This window comes from Pseudochaenichthys georgianus, chromosome 17 (genome assembly GCF_902827115.2).
Source record: "Pseudochaenichthys georgianus chromosome 17, fPseGeo1.2, whole genome shotgun sequence".
Taxonomy (NCBI): domain Eukaryota; kingdom Metazoa; phylum Chordata; class Actinopteri; order Perciformes; family Channichthyidae; genus Pseudochaenichthys; species Pseudochaenichthys georgianus.
In genome coordinates this window covers 8,831,665-8,846,354 of record NC_047519.1, presented here as the reverse complement: position 1 = coordinate 8,846,354, position 14,690 = coordinate 8,831,665, and the positions used below count along the sequence as shown (strand labels likewise).

Sequence of the window (14,690 nt, the reverse complement as noted above, 5' to 3'; positions counted from 1 at the left end):
CCGCCTGACAAACCTCCCCACTACCGGCCAGTGTCATTTTGTCTTCGCTACGTGAGCGCAGTCAGTCAATGGAAATGCTGGGTTTCCATGGAAACGATCTCAGCTAGCCCTTCCTCCCTTCCTTTTCCCGGACTCTGAATATCCCAGCATCCATGAAGTCATATGTCAGGAGTGGCGAGGCAGCCGCCCCCCCCCCCCCCCCCCCTCACGGCTGACAGGCCCATACGTTTGGAGGGCCGGCAATTATCATATTTGTCAGGTAGTGCATCAACGTGTTGCCGGTGATTTACGACGCCTAATGCTGACTCGTAGGGCTCATCGTTTGGGAATAAATTGCGCACGAGCTGCAAGACGTGAGATGAGTTATGCATTATTTTCTTCCAGTTGAAATAATCAATTCCTGGGAAGCTCATTTGTTATGGAAACGAAGCATTCTGTCGGAGAGGGAATTAGAGGGGAAAAAATGTCAAAAGATTGACTCCTCCTCACAAGGTTATTTCCTAATAGACTAAACGTATTGACCAATGCAGCCATTCATCACAGCCTGTAACGTTAGCATGTTGTGAAGCTGCACATTGACATTATTCAGATTGTTTAAATGATGTTCATGTCCAGGTAGTCGATAGCAGGAAATTAGAAAAAAGATATTGCCCCTAATGTCTAAGAAATTGGTGAATACATTTGAATGATTAACATCCATACAGTGAACACCACACTGTGCGAACACGCATACATAAAGGCATACCATCGCTCTCGCCATGAGGAGTGCCTTTGATATTTATGACTTTATTAGACATTATTTCTTTAAATTATGTTTATATAATATGATTATATAATATTTTATGATTTCATTGCACATTCTTACTTCTTATGTTTCTATAAATATTTTATTTAATAATTTGAATGAGTTCCAAAGAGAAGTATGCGAACCATAGTATTTTATTATTTTAAAACATTTGTGTTTTTTCAATTTTTTACAATCAATTCTTATTTTTGTATAATATCTTACCGTATTTCATCTTTTATTGCATATCCTTACTTCTTATTTATTTAAATATTTATTAATATTATCTTTTTATTCTATTGTAATTATTTTATGAAATACATGGAAATATATGGAACCGAAACCCAATTCCCCGGGACACAAAAAGTCATTCTGATTCAATCATGAATTCATGTCCACATTACCGTCTGTATGTGTGAGAGAGAGCCGGAGGACCGTTCCAACTATTTTGGCTTTAGCCTTACAAAATGTACAATGCGTTAGTTTCTAACTAGCCTTGGAAATAACAGCTTTTTGAACTTTACTTTTGAGCCTTAAATCATGATTTTCTGCCAACATTTCTGACGCTGCATTAGTCCTTACATGGTAATTTCCAAAGCTTAATACTGTGTCTGACGTGCATCTTAACCACAACGAGTGTGTAGGCCCTGGAAAAAGATATATAAATATAATATAATATATTCTGCGTAACATGAAGTACTCAGGAGTGCAATCACACTGACAGCATTGCATTTAGATGAGTATTTTAATAAATAACTCACTGTTTGCATTATAGATATACGGGAAAAGTTTCCATTTAAAGTGTAAAAATGTATGCTCTCATCCCTCTTGGAGCACAGATAACACATATTAGAGAAACCAAATCTCCTCTCGGGGATATTTCGATTGCACTGCAGCAGTTATAACGGCTTCCTATAGGTGTGTGTTATGATAAAGTCCAACACACACAGAGCTGCAACACATCCGTCTTCCTACAAACCTGCAACACGTGAGCAGCGTCCAATGTGCATACAGCGGTAAATGTGTTTTAATGAGACGTTTTCTATTAATAGCCCGTAATGATTGGGATTTTCTGAATCATTCATGTAATTAGAAACATTTTAGCTGCAAATGATTCCTCACACATGTACACAACCCCTCTGTGGGGGAGTGTGTGTTGCGTTCTTCATTATCTGTGTGCGGCAGACGTCACTCCCCTGTTGTTGGATGCCCTCTATACTTGAATGGTTTGATTAGGATGCGTTTAACAGTATTCCACTTTAATTAACAACATATTGGATAAGGGGGGTTCTGCGCTGTTGCTGGTGAATGGGTGATAAGTCTGTTAATAATAAGATAATCAATTAAATGTAGCCTGGTTTTATTCTTAAACACATTTTTCTGCATCAGTTGGACCCCCTGCCTTTGCCTTTGTCACAGTGTCTCTCTGTTGTCTCCACAGTGGGAGGAAGTGAGCGGCTACGACGACTCCATGAGCCCCATCAGAACCTACCAAGTGTGTAATGTCCGCCAGCCCAGCCAGAACAACTGGCTGAGGACGGACTTTATCCCCCGCAAGGGCGTGCTGCGCGTCTACGTGGAGCTCAAGTTCTCCGTGAGGGACTGCGCCAGCATCCCAAACATCCCCGGCTCCTGCAAGGAGACCTTCAACCTGTTCTACTACGAGTCCGAGGGGGACGCCGCCACCGACAGCAGCCCCCTGTGGAGGGAGAACCCCTACGTGAAGGTGGATACCATCGCCCCGGATGAGAGTTTCTCCCTCCTGGAGGCGGGTCGGATCAACACTAAAGTGCGCAGCTTCGGCCCCCTCTCCAGGGCCGGCTTCTACCTGGCCTTCCAGGACCTTGGCGCCTGCATGTCGCTCATCTCCGTCAGGGTTTTCTTCAAGAAGTGCTCCACCACAATTGCCAATTTTGCCGTCTTCCCCGAGACCGCCACGGGGGCAGAAGCCACCTCCTTAGTGATCGCCCCGGGGGCCTGCGTCAACAACGCCATGGAGGTGTCCGTCCCCCTGAAGCTATACTGCAACGGGGACGGAGAGTGGATGGTCCCCGTGGGCTCCTGCACCTGCGTGGCCGGATACGAACCATCCTCGGACGGGACCCAGTGCCAGGGTACGTGTGTTGTTGTGTTTTTAACTCCATATTTGGGCAACCAGTATTCTGTATACAGTATTCTCTATTGTACAGACAGACTTGAGAAGGGGAGATAGAGGGGATGAGACCTGGCAATAGTACACGGGTCGCCCGCTGTACCAATTGAGCTATATGGCGTCCATGTTATTTATTTTTTTGTTAAGGTATTTTTTGGGCCAGAGCGCCTTGTATGGAGATTTAGAATCGAAAGGGGGAGATAGAGGGGGTGAGGGGTGGCAAATGGTCCCAAACTGGATTTGAACTAGGGTCCTCCACATGGGGACCACGCCACTGTACATGGGTCGCCATCTCTACCAATTGAGCTATATGGCGTCCCGTTTGTTATTATTTTGTTATTCTCTTACGGTATTTTTTGGCCTTTATTGGAGATTTGGAGAGTTGAAAGGGGGAGATAGAGGGGACGACATTGCCTGAAATGTTCGCTCGTGCTTACTAGTCAGCGGACGCTCCATATGGGCCACCTCTAACTAGTGAGTGATATGGCGTCCCGGGTTATAATTATTTTATTTTGTTACGGGATTTTTTGGGCCAGAAAAAGCCTTTGTTGGAGATTGAGAATTGGATGGGGTCGATAAAGAGGACGGAAAATGGCTCGGGATTTGAACTGGCAGTGGACACTCCATATAGGCCACCTCTAACTAGTGAGCGATACGTTGGCCCGCTTACGTGGGTTTAACAGACATTCAGACTTTTTATTTAACCAAGCCTCCTTTATATGCTCGCTGCACGTCACCTCGGTCTGTGCCCTCTTCGCTGCATTTATTGTGTGGCTCCTGGAAAGGGGGTGAAGGAGGGTGGAGGAGAGTATGAATGAATTAATGAGCTGTTGCAGAGAGGAGCAGAATACAAATATTGTGAGAGAGCGGTGCGGGAGGGAGGGAGAGAAAGATAGAATAGAGAGGCGACTCTTTTTGAGGAAAATGCAGATAATAGAAGGGAGAGGCGTCCGGAGAGAAAAAGAGATATTAGCAGAGAACGAGAGATAGTACGAGGTGTGAATTGCCCAAGATGGGATGGTAGCAGCAGCCGAAATGAGAATAATGAAAAGGGAAGGGAGGGGGGGGGGGTTACAGGAAGTCAAAGACAGACAAGCGAAAGCCTCGTCTCACCTGGGCGTGAGAATAGTCGACACGCTTTCCGAGAGCTCATTCGTTGCCATTTGGCGGCTCAAGGTTAAAAGCTTGCCGCCAACGCTTGATAAACAGCTCTCCGGGGCTTCAGCCGGCGGTGGCCACGAGGAAGTGTCATTTCCTCCCGTTAGTTAATCTACAGGCGGCCACACTCATTAGCACCATTCAGACCCAACGTGAGCCAACACTGCCACGCTAACATTAATCACTCAGACGTTTCATTTCTTACCCGCTAACGGAAGGAGGCTAACACGAGAAGAGACAATGGAAGGTGGTGGTGGGTGGAGGTGGTGGTGAGGGGGGTGGTGGGGGAGGGGGGGCATTAGTGTATCGAAAACAGGAGAATCACCATGCCCTCCAAAAGAAGTTAATGGATTGAAAAAAGACCGCGTGGGTGATTCAGCACCCTCTTCCGAAAGGAGCGAAAGGAAAACAAACAAACGGAGGAAAATGATGATGCATTTTCTAATAGAAGTGAAATAAATCAGATCGCAGGGCCTTAAAGGTCTCGCTGAGTTATGAGACAGAGAGGAGGAGAAGGAAAAAAAGGAACGCATTTTCATCTTATCTTTGGCTTTTTATTGCAGGGCTATGGAGCTGCAATGTGGGGGCCATTAGCCGCGCTGATTTCCCTCAAAGTGCCATTGTTTGGAATTAGGGGTGGAAGTCGAGTTCAAACTGAAAGACCACTTAGCCTAACCAGTTAATCACACTCCATCGCTGGCTGGATTTCTTTACGAGGCCCTCACGCTGACGGGACAGATGTTTGCCAGACACCCCCACATTTACACCACCAGTTAGGAATGTGGCAACAGTAACATATGGGGCTCTGGAGGCTGATATATCCAGACCTTTTGCTGCTAATCCCCTTTATCTGAGCACTTCTTTAGTGTGGGCTTACGCTGGTTTATCCCTAAGACTCCGTATCAGCAACCTTCACCGTCACGCTCTGGAATTCTAATGAACCGCTCGGACACGTCCTATATAATTTTCCGATATCCTTTGCTAATTTCTCTGATGCCTAATTGTTGACAAAGTATACAGATTATTTACTTGAGTAAAAGTACCAATACTCCCTGTGAAAATACTAAATGTTCTAGTTAAATTACTACAGCGACAATGGTACTTAAAGGTCCCATGTCATGCTTTTCCGGTTCTTACCCGTCCCCTTGTGTGTTATGAAGGTTTCTCTGCATGTAGACAGTCTGCAGAGTCAAACCCTCAAAGTACACCCTGTAGCGAGTAAAACTCTAACACAGAGAAGACCTGTCTGTGCTGCCCCAGAACGCCTCGTTGGAGATTTATCTTTTTCCATTGTTTTCTTCCTGGTTAATGACGTGCCCATACCCAAATGGATCAATCCGTGGAGCTCCTCACACACCACACACACACACACACACACACACACACACACACACACCACACACACACACACACACACACACACACACACACACACACACACACACACACACACACACACACACACACACACACACACACACACACACACACACACACACACACACACACACACACACACACACACACACACACACACTCTCTCAGCGGCAAAACTGTGACGCGCTGGGGGTGCTAGTGTAGCCTCGCAGCGGCGAAACTGTGGCGCGCTTACACTGTAGGTGCGCCGCGTTTGGGGGTGCGGGGGGGCGGGGGTTGCGGGTGCTAGTGGAGCCTCGCAGATGGGGGTGCTTCAGCCCCCTCAGCATCCCCCCCTTCCCGCGTCCATTCGCGATGTCTCGCTGTCTCGCAGACCCCACGCAGCAAGCAGGAAATGAACCCAGCTCACACTGTCCGCTCCTCGCAGCAGCGAGCCCCGCAACGTCCCAGCAACACGGCACCCAGACCCCACGCAGCATTCTCATCTGTTTGTCCTTACTGGTGTCATTTTCTGGTTGCTAACGCCATTGTAAAACATAAACACTGATGTTCCGCTGTAATGGTGGTAGACTCATCAGAACAGAGTGGGCGAGCTGACCAATCAGAGCACAGTGGGCTCACAGGGAGGGGGGGGGGGGGGCAGGAGCTCCAACAAGCCGTTTAGGACAGAGTGAATACACATACTATACAGAGATGCTGTGAGAAACCAATGTGAGTTTGGAACATTGCACAATATAAATCTATTCTACCTCAACAATGGAATTATGATCAGTAGAAATGGCCATGACATGGGACCTTTAAAGGGGACCTATCATGCAAAATGCACTTTTGTACGTCTTTTATACATGAATATGTGTCCCCGGTGTGTCAGGGAACTCACCAAGTGTCAGAAAACACAACCCTCTCTCTTTTCCTCCGTACCCAAATCTCTAAAAACGGGGCTGCAACAGAGCTGATTATTATTTGAATTTTTCTGACGTCAGAAAAGGGGTGCTCCGCCTATATGGGCAACTCTCCACCTATCAGGGGAATGAGAAACCGCTGGAAAGCGCTGGAGATGCTGTAGTACATATGCCAGGCCTGTAAGTGGCGCTGTAGTCTGCCACAAAAGCAGAATCAGCCCCTGCAAAAACAGGGCTGGGAAAGAGCAAATAGAGCGAAATGAGGCATTGCTAAAATGCATGATCTGTTTGGTATTTTGAAAAAAATACTTCACAGACATGTTTTATGTACACTGAACAAAAATATAAATGCAACACTTTTCTTTTTGCTCCCATTTTTCATGAGATGAACTCAAAGATCTAAAACATTTTCTATATACACAAAATAACCATTTATCTCAAATATTGTTCACAAATCTGAAAAAATCTGTGATAGTGAGCACTTCTCCTTTTCCGAGATAATCCATCCCACCTCACAGGTGTGGCATATCAAGATGCTGATTAGACAGCATGATTATTGCACAGGTGTGCCTTAGGCTGGCCACAATAAAAGGCCACTCTGAAACGTGCAGTTTTGCTTTATTGGGGGGGTCTGGGGGGGTCCGAAAACCAGTCAGTATCTGGTGTGACCACCATTTGCCTCACGCAGTGCAACACATCTCCTTCGCATAGAGTTGATCAGGTTGTTGATTGTGGCCTGTGGAATGTTGGTCCACTCCTCTTCAATGGCCGTTGCGAAGTTGCTGGATATTGGCAGGAACTGGAACACGCTGTCGTATACGCCGATCCAGAGCATCCCAAACATGCTCAATGGGTGACATGTCCAGTGAGTATGCTGGCCATGCAAGAACTGGGATGTTTTCAGCCTCCAGGTATTGTGTACAGATCCTTGCAACATGGGGCCGTGCATTATCATGCTGCAACATGAGGTGATGGTCGTGGATGAATGGCACAACAATGGGCCTCAGGATCTCGTCACAGTATCTCTGTGCATTCACAATGCCATCAATAAAATGCACCTGTGTTCGTTGTCCATAACATACGCCTGCCCATACCATAACCCCACCACCACCATGGGCCACTCGATTCACAACATTGACATCAGAAAACCGCTCACCCACACGACGCCACACACGCTGTCTGCCATCTGCCCTGAACAGTGAAAACCGGGATTCACCGTGAAGAGAACACCTCTCCAACGTGCCAGACGCCATCGAATGTGAGCATTTGCCAACTCAAGTCGGTTACGACGACGAACCGGAGTCAGGTGGAGACCCCGATGAGGACGACGAGCATGCAGATGAGCTTCCCTGAGACGGTTTCTGACCGTTTGTGCAGAAATTCTTTGGTTATGCAAACCCATTGTTGCAGCAGCTGTCCGAGTGGCTGGTCTCAGATGATCTTGGAGGTGAACATGCTGGATGTGGAGGTCCTGGGCTGGTGTGGTTACACGTGGTCTGCGGTTGTGAGGCCGGTTGGATGTACTGCCAAATTCTCTGAGACGCCTTTGGAGACGGCTTATGGTAGAGAAATGAACATTCAATTCACGGGCAACAGCTCTGGTGGACATTCCTGCTGTCAGCATGCCAATTGCACGCTCCCTCAAAACTTGCGACATCTGTGGCATTGAGCTGTGTGATAAAACTGAACGTTTCAGAGTGGCCTTTTATTGTGGCCAGCCTAAGGCACACCTGTGCAATAATCATGCTGTCTAATCAGCATCTTGATATGCCACACCTGTGAGGTGGGATGGATTATCTCGGCAAAGGAGAAGTGCTCACTATCACACATTTTTTCAGATTTGTGAACAATATTTGAGAGAAATGGTTATTTTGTGTATATAGAAAATGTTTTATATCTTTGAGTTCATCTCATGAAAAATGGGAGCAAAAACAAGTGTTGTGTTTATATTTTTGTTCAGTGTAGGTATGGCCCTACAATATATGTTTAAAATATAGCATGATAGGTCTACTTTAAGTAAATGTATCAAAAAATAAGAAAATATTTTAAAGCAAAAGCAGCAAAACTTCACATACAAGAAGTTGGAACTGTGAAATATTTTGTAACAAAAAACTTCTTAGCAAAATGACTGCCAATTAACCCACCCCTTGTTTATAAGTACTTACATATAATGTTGGATGATGTAATCTGTTCCAAACAACCAAGTAACTGGTAGATAAATCTGTAAAATAAATGTAGCATGTAACTCAATTTGCTGCCAAAATGTAGTGGAGTAGAAGTATAAAGCAGTATAAAAAATACTTGAGTAAAGTACAAGTACCCGAAATGTGTACCTAAGTACACATTTCAGTAAATGTACTTACACTGAAACGTTGACTTTACTGTAATTAAATGTATTATGTCAACAGATTTCACATCTCAATAATATTGAGTTTAAATTATCGCTTTCAACTAACCTAATACAGTTATGTGAAATCTGTTGACATAATGCATTTAATTAAAGTCAACGTTTCAGTTTTCAGTGTCGCTACTATAATTTTAACTGATTTATTGGCTTATTATGGAGTTGTTGTGCGTTGTGGACGCCCTGTTTGTATTCAGCAGTGTGGTTTGGAGAGCTGGGGACACTCCAGACACTGATTGATGGGTTTAGGGTGGATCCCGTTTTCTCAGAAGCGTTCTACATCCCTGTTTGTCTGAGTCCTGTCAGCGAGGGGGCCTATCTCCGTCTTCATCCTCCTCTTCAGCACGAGACTTAGCTGTCATCCCAGCTCTCTTTTATACCGGGACATTATTGTCATCTGGTAGAGGGAGTGAAAAGGGAAGAGCACATGCAAATGTAAAGATAAGAAGCGTGTGATGAAGTGTTTGCCATCTCTCATGGACCTATCAACGTTTTTCGCATTAATATCGAGCGTCGCAGGTGCAGTTTTTGTTCAGATGTGACAGCGTCTTGTGTTTTAAATGACAAGCCCATTCTAGTTTTTGTTCTCATTGTCTTTTTTGTTTTTGTTTTTTTTCTCCCGCCCATCCAGCTTGCATCCCTGGGACCTTCAAATCCAAATTTGGGGAGGGATTCTGCACCCCCTGCCCATCCAACAGTCGCACCAGTGCACGAGGAGCCAATATTTGCCCCTGCCAAAGTGGCTTCTACCGCGCTGACAGCGACCCCCCCGACTCCGCATGCACCAGTAAGTCATCGTCCACTGTGCAGGCTGCAATCCTCAATGTTGGTATTCTGAGAGGAGGCACAGGAAGGCTGCAGGAGTCATGTTTGGGGATTTGTCATTGCCATGTTTCAAAGATTAATTTAAAGGCTTTATTGTCTGATGCATAACAATTGTTGTGTCAACAAAAATCGTTATTCCCAGTACAACAAGGCATACAAACAGAAACAGAAGAAAATAGTACAATAAAGTAGTGTATGACCCAATGGTGCAACTAAAATGCAGAAATAAGTAAACTATGTACATGTAAAACGAATAAGATGTAAAATGTAAAACTGTACAGTAACAGTTGAATACAATACAGCTTATTGTAGCAATAGGTGGCATCTGTCATTGTGTTTAAGGGCCAACAGGATTCAAATATAGTTTTTTCTGGCTAAGAAATCAGAGTTAAGATCTGTGGTGCTTCAAGTCATAAACCGACTATATAATACTGTTACATGATTGTTGGGTTCTTCTATTTTAGCAAATATTTCCAACAATTTGCAAACCATGTTGCTGTCGTCATACATCATAAATGGACTGCAATATTAAGCCACATTTTTACAGTACGCTTTTTTGGATCTTGATCCGTTTGAACCAGATGTCTGGATGTGGAGTGATCAGAGATAACTGCTGAGCAAACATGAGCGGCAGCTACGCAGCACCAGAGCAACGCCTGTTTCAGCATCAAACTGCTACTCAATGTTATACCAGTTTGATTCACATGGTCCGGTTGTTTAAGGGAAGCGTAGACCTCTGCTGATGATTCGGCTCACGGTAAACAATGTTATCCTACTCGGGAGAAGGATCCTGAAATGACAAACCCCTATTATGCTCCTTCACAATGCCACACATCACCATCTTTTGTTATTGTTTAGGCAGAAAATGACATATTGTGCGTTTACGTGGCCAAAAGCTAATCTATATCTTTATAGTAACAAAACGAAGGGCAATGTGAGAATGGGAAAGGAATCGCTTTTAGTGATTTGCCTTTTTTTGTGTGAAAAAGCTCTAAAAACACGCTCAGCCCCAAACACAGGACAGATCATGTTAGCCACTAGCTAGCGCACAGTGTGTCGTATTAGCTAAAGAGATAGCTAATTCCCTCGCTCCATGATCCAAATGGGAACGGTCCGTTTGGAGGTAACTAGTCTCTGTGTTGCTGACCGCCTCTGAGAGGTCCCGGCAGTGGGACTGATGGAGAGCGACATGTGCAGCCTTGGCCATGTAAAATCCCCCCCCAGGGGCCTCCGGCGCATTAAATGACACACAGGGCCCGCAACTATCTTCCCCAGATCCTCGTCACAGGAACACAGTGGACTCTGACATTGACCAGTGCGCACAGACAGGCGGTCAGAGACTCAAGCAGCACCTCCGACTCAACACACACAAACACACACACACAAACACTCTGACAGCCCGTCGGGACAGAGCTGTCAGAGCTGTGCCAAGCTGCCTGCGCTTTGTGTTGCCTAAGAGAGGCTCAGCCAGTCAGTGGCCGGCAGCTTGGACTCAGCGTGTGTTTCAGACGGGTGTCCAATTAGAAGAGCCTCCACTCTGAACTCTGCTCGCCTAATTAGAAAAGACGGGGTGAGGGAGCGCGTCTCAGGGCGAGCCGGTCCACGGGCTGAACTCCGAGGACAGGCAGTCTTGGCCGACAAGCGCTGTTGGCCTCCCCCGTCTCCCCCCACCCCCCCTCTCCGCTCTGAGACAGGTTCTGCCACTGGAAGCTTAGAGAGAGGGCCCTTCTCTTCTTTCTGCTGCCTCCCTGCACGGTTATCACACCTTATCCAGCATTTCAAACACTCTGCACTCAAATCGCAGCACTTCATACTTAACCGTGGTGGCCCTGGGTTTTACTGATACAAGAACATGACGTTCTACCAATAGTGGATTAGTTCCTCATGCAACATGAAGCGGGGGGGGGGGGGGGGGGGGGGGGGTATGCATAGGAATGAATCATAAAGGTTTAAGGCTGGGGAAAATGTATCCATGAATCCAGATTCTTAAGATTCTGAATTGATTCACTTTTTTAAAACCCTTTGTTTTTCTACAAGTATATGTATATCAAGAAGACAGGCATCCTTTACAAAATTACACCAACATATTTATTTTATTTTCCTTTTTTTATTTTTATTTCATCTAATGTTTTATTTGACAAGAATAAAAGGCAGATAGACTAAGCTTACTATATTTCTTTAATGATTATTTGTAATATAGGCAGCATTTTAAACCTTTATTTGTAAAACTTGAACTTGGATATGGATATCATTGAGTATTGATATATCCTTAAAACGTAATACCAGTGTTGTAGTCAAGTCACCAATTCACGAGTCCAAGTCACTCTCGAGTCACCACTCTTCGAGTCCGAGTTCAAGTCCGAGTCACCCAAGGAATGTCCGAGTCGAGTCCGAGTCATCATTACCTATGTTCGAGTCCAAGTCCGAGTCACCTAAGAAGAGTCCAAGTCAAGTCCGAGTCACAAGTCTTCATTAAGTATTAACCTTCGTGGATATATGTGTTGAAATGTAGCTGCTCCTCTACATTGCTTTTATCCTGTCATGTTATACTAATCTGTCTATTGAACTGCTGTGAAGCGAGTTTGGCTACAATTCTTGTAATAGGTGCTATACAAATATAAAGCTTATTACTAATATTAATATTATTATTATTATTATTGTAAATGACCTTTAATATGTCTAACTATATTTAAAATGAGTTACCTTTTAGAGAAGTGATTATATTTGTATGCCAATATTTTCCAATGGTAAAGTTTTCGTTTTGCTCTTTTATTTTGATAGTAATAAGATCGGGACTCTTATTTTGAAGGAACTTTAACGGTTAAATCGTTTACTGATAAAGATTTAGCCTCAGAAAGCACATGGCTACTTGGCATGCAAAATGACCTCGTTCTGCATGTCATTTAGCCATGTGCTTTTGTGTTATGGCTGAATCTTTATTTATTGATTAGATCACGTTACTCTGATGATAGTGTTCAAGACAGCCTATATGTCTGAACTCGATCCTTAGAGTAATGTGTTACGGAGCCTTCTCTTCAATATTGTTTCCACATAACGAGCATTTTGCTGCTCTTTTCCAATGTGGAAGCAGAATGTGTGAAAGCATACAGCACGGTGCGGGGTGTGTCTCTAGACATCTCTAGACTGGAATAGCGGGCCCAGTCCGGGAACTCGCCTCGCAGGTGCACATGCCAGGATAGAGGACATCAGACTCCAGAGAAAACTTGCTCGAGTCCAAGTCAGAGCGTCAATGTACAAATCGAGTCCGAGTCCAAGTCAGAGCGTCAATGTACAATTCGAGTCTGAGTCATCGTGGGGGAAAAATTCGAGTCCAAGTCAGCGTACGCAAGAATTCACGAGTCCAAGTCCGAGTCGCGTCAATCAGTGCGCAAGTCCGAGTCGAGTCACGAGTCCCAAAAATCGGCACTCGAGTACTCCATCTCTAATGCCATAATTGACCACAGCCCTATTAGCAAACATCGGACTAAAGTAGATTCTGAGATTAACAACACTTTGTATTGAATCTATAAATGTATTTTGAATCGGGAACTGTGTTCAGTCGAATCTTGACCCCAAGAATTTAAATGTGAGATACGGAAAGATCCACAACAAGAAAAACTATTTAACAAAACAGACATTTTTTCAGACATAGATATTTACTAAGAATATGTTATGGTCTATTTAAACATAAGGCATTAAATGAGATAGTGATAAGCTTAATATATACAAAAACAGCATGTACTGTATAGGGTACTTTCTATTGGGAAGTAGCTGTCCCCAACCCTGACATCTACATTTCAATTTCTGTAAATAACACTTAAAACATTTTTTTAAATTGTGTTCAATGTTGTATTTAGAAGATCTTTATGATTACATTCAAACAGAAGCTGGAATATTTAGATTTATTGTGGGTCTCATTTTTCTATTAAAAAACTATACGCAAAAAATCATGTCCCCAGTTTTCATGTTACTACCGAAACACACAGGGTTTTAGTCCAATGGTTGAGCCTAGTTTTTAGCCACACCCCTGCATGTTTGACTAGGCAGTGACACTGCATCCCTGTCCCTCATGGCTGAATGGCAAGTAGCTATAGCCCATACTTTTGATATAAATCTGTTCCAAAATCTGAAAATCGGCGTGTAACCTTAAGAATTGTCACTACCGAACACATATTATCTTCAATTAAGTAAACTTTTTCAGGGTTTTATGCAAAGTATTAGGTTTTACTACTTTGTACTTGCTAGCATTCTTTAGTTATGCTCAATTTTTACCAAACAGTCACTACCGAAACGTATGGTTACGTTTCGGTAACTGACATGATCGTTTCGGTAGTGACAAAATGGAATGGCAAGCAGGTAAATCCCACCATTTTGAAATAAATGTGTTTTTAAAGTCTGAAAATCAGTGTGTTACTTTAAAGGTATCTTATTATACTATTGTTAGGCATATATTATAGGTCTCAGATATATAAAAAACATGTCTATGAAGTGTTTTGCTAAAAAATACCAAACAGATCACCCATTCTAGCTCATCTATTTCAGCCTGTTACTAAAGTGCTGATTCTGGGTCAGTAGCTTCAAACATTCACACTTCAACATGAGGCATGTTATGAGTTAAGATTAAGCAATAAGGTTGAGGGAATATGATACAACCTTGAGAACAAAATACTGTGGTCACTACCGAAACACTGGATGTTTTGTAAAAAAATAAGTATATTGAGTTATCAACTAAAATGATATGATACTGATTGGTTTAATGTATGTTCAATTTCAACAATCATCAACTCTGGAATCAATATGATCAGTGTTATGCATTTTACAAAGAAAGTTTGCATTATGATTTTTATGAATTGTATAAATTGAACTTTGAAATTTGATTGTGAAAACCCTCAAGAAATATTTGTTAAAATACTATTTAGAGAAGGGAAGGTAAACAATCTTAACAGGTTAATATAATGCTTTTTTACTACAGTGTATGTACTATGTTTCGGTAGTGACCATTTTAGGTAGAGGAAGAACATTCCAATACAGTCTGAAAATACGATATAAAAATGTACGGTTCTTTTACTAGATATGTGTAATTTAGAT

General features: G+C 43.5%; 1 protein-coding gene across 2 annotated transcripts in view; it reads left to right on the top strand.

The window, feature by feature from the left end:
• ephb3a (eph receptor B3a) overlaps positions 1-14,690 on the top strand; it is a 57,922-nt gene that overhangs the window by 22,767 nt on the left and 20,465 nt on the right. The window contains exons 1-2 of one of the 2 annotated variants that reach the window (XM_034104780.2): positions 2,235-2,898; positions 9,409-9,564. In XM_034104780.2, the coding sequence (XP_033960671.1) occupies positions 2,256-2,898; positions 9,409-9,564 (799 nt within the window). In that variant the 5' untranslated portion in view covers positions 2,235-2,255. Of the gene's footprint in view, positions 1-2,234; positions 2,899-9,408; positions 9,565-14,690 lie in introns of those variants that run through there. The other variant, XM_034104781.2, reaches the window with a different exon arrangement.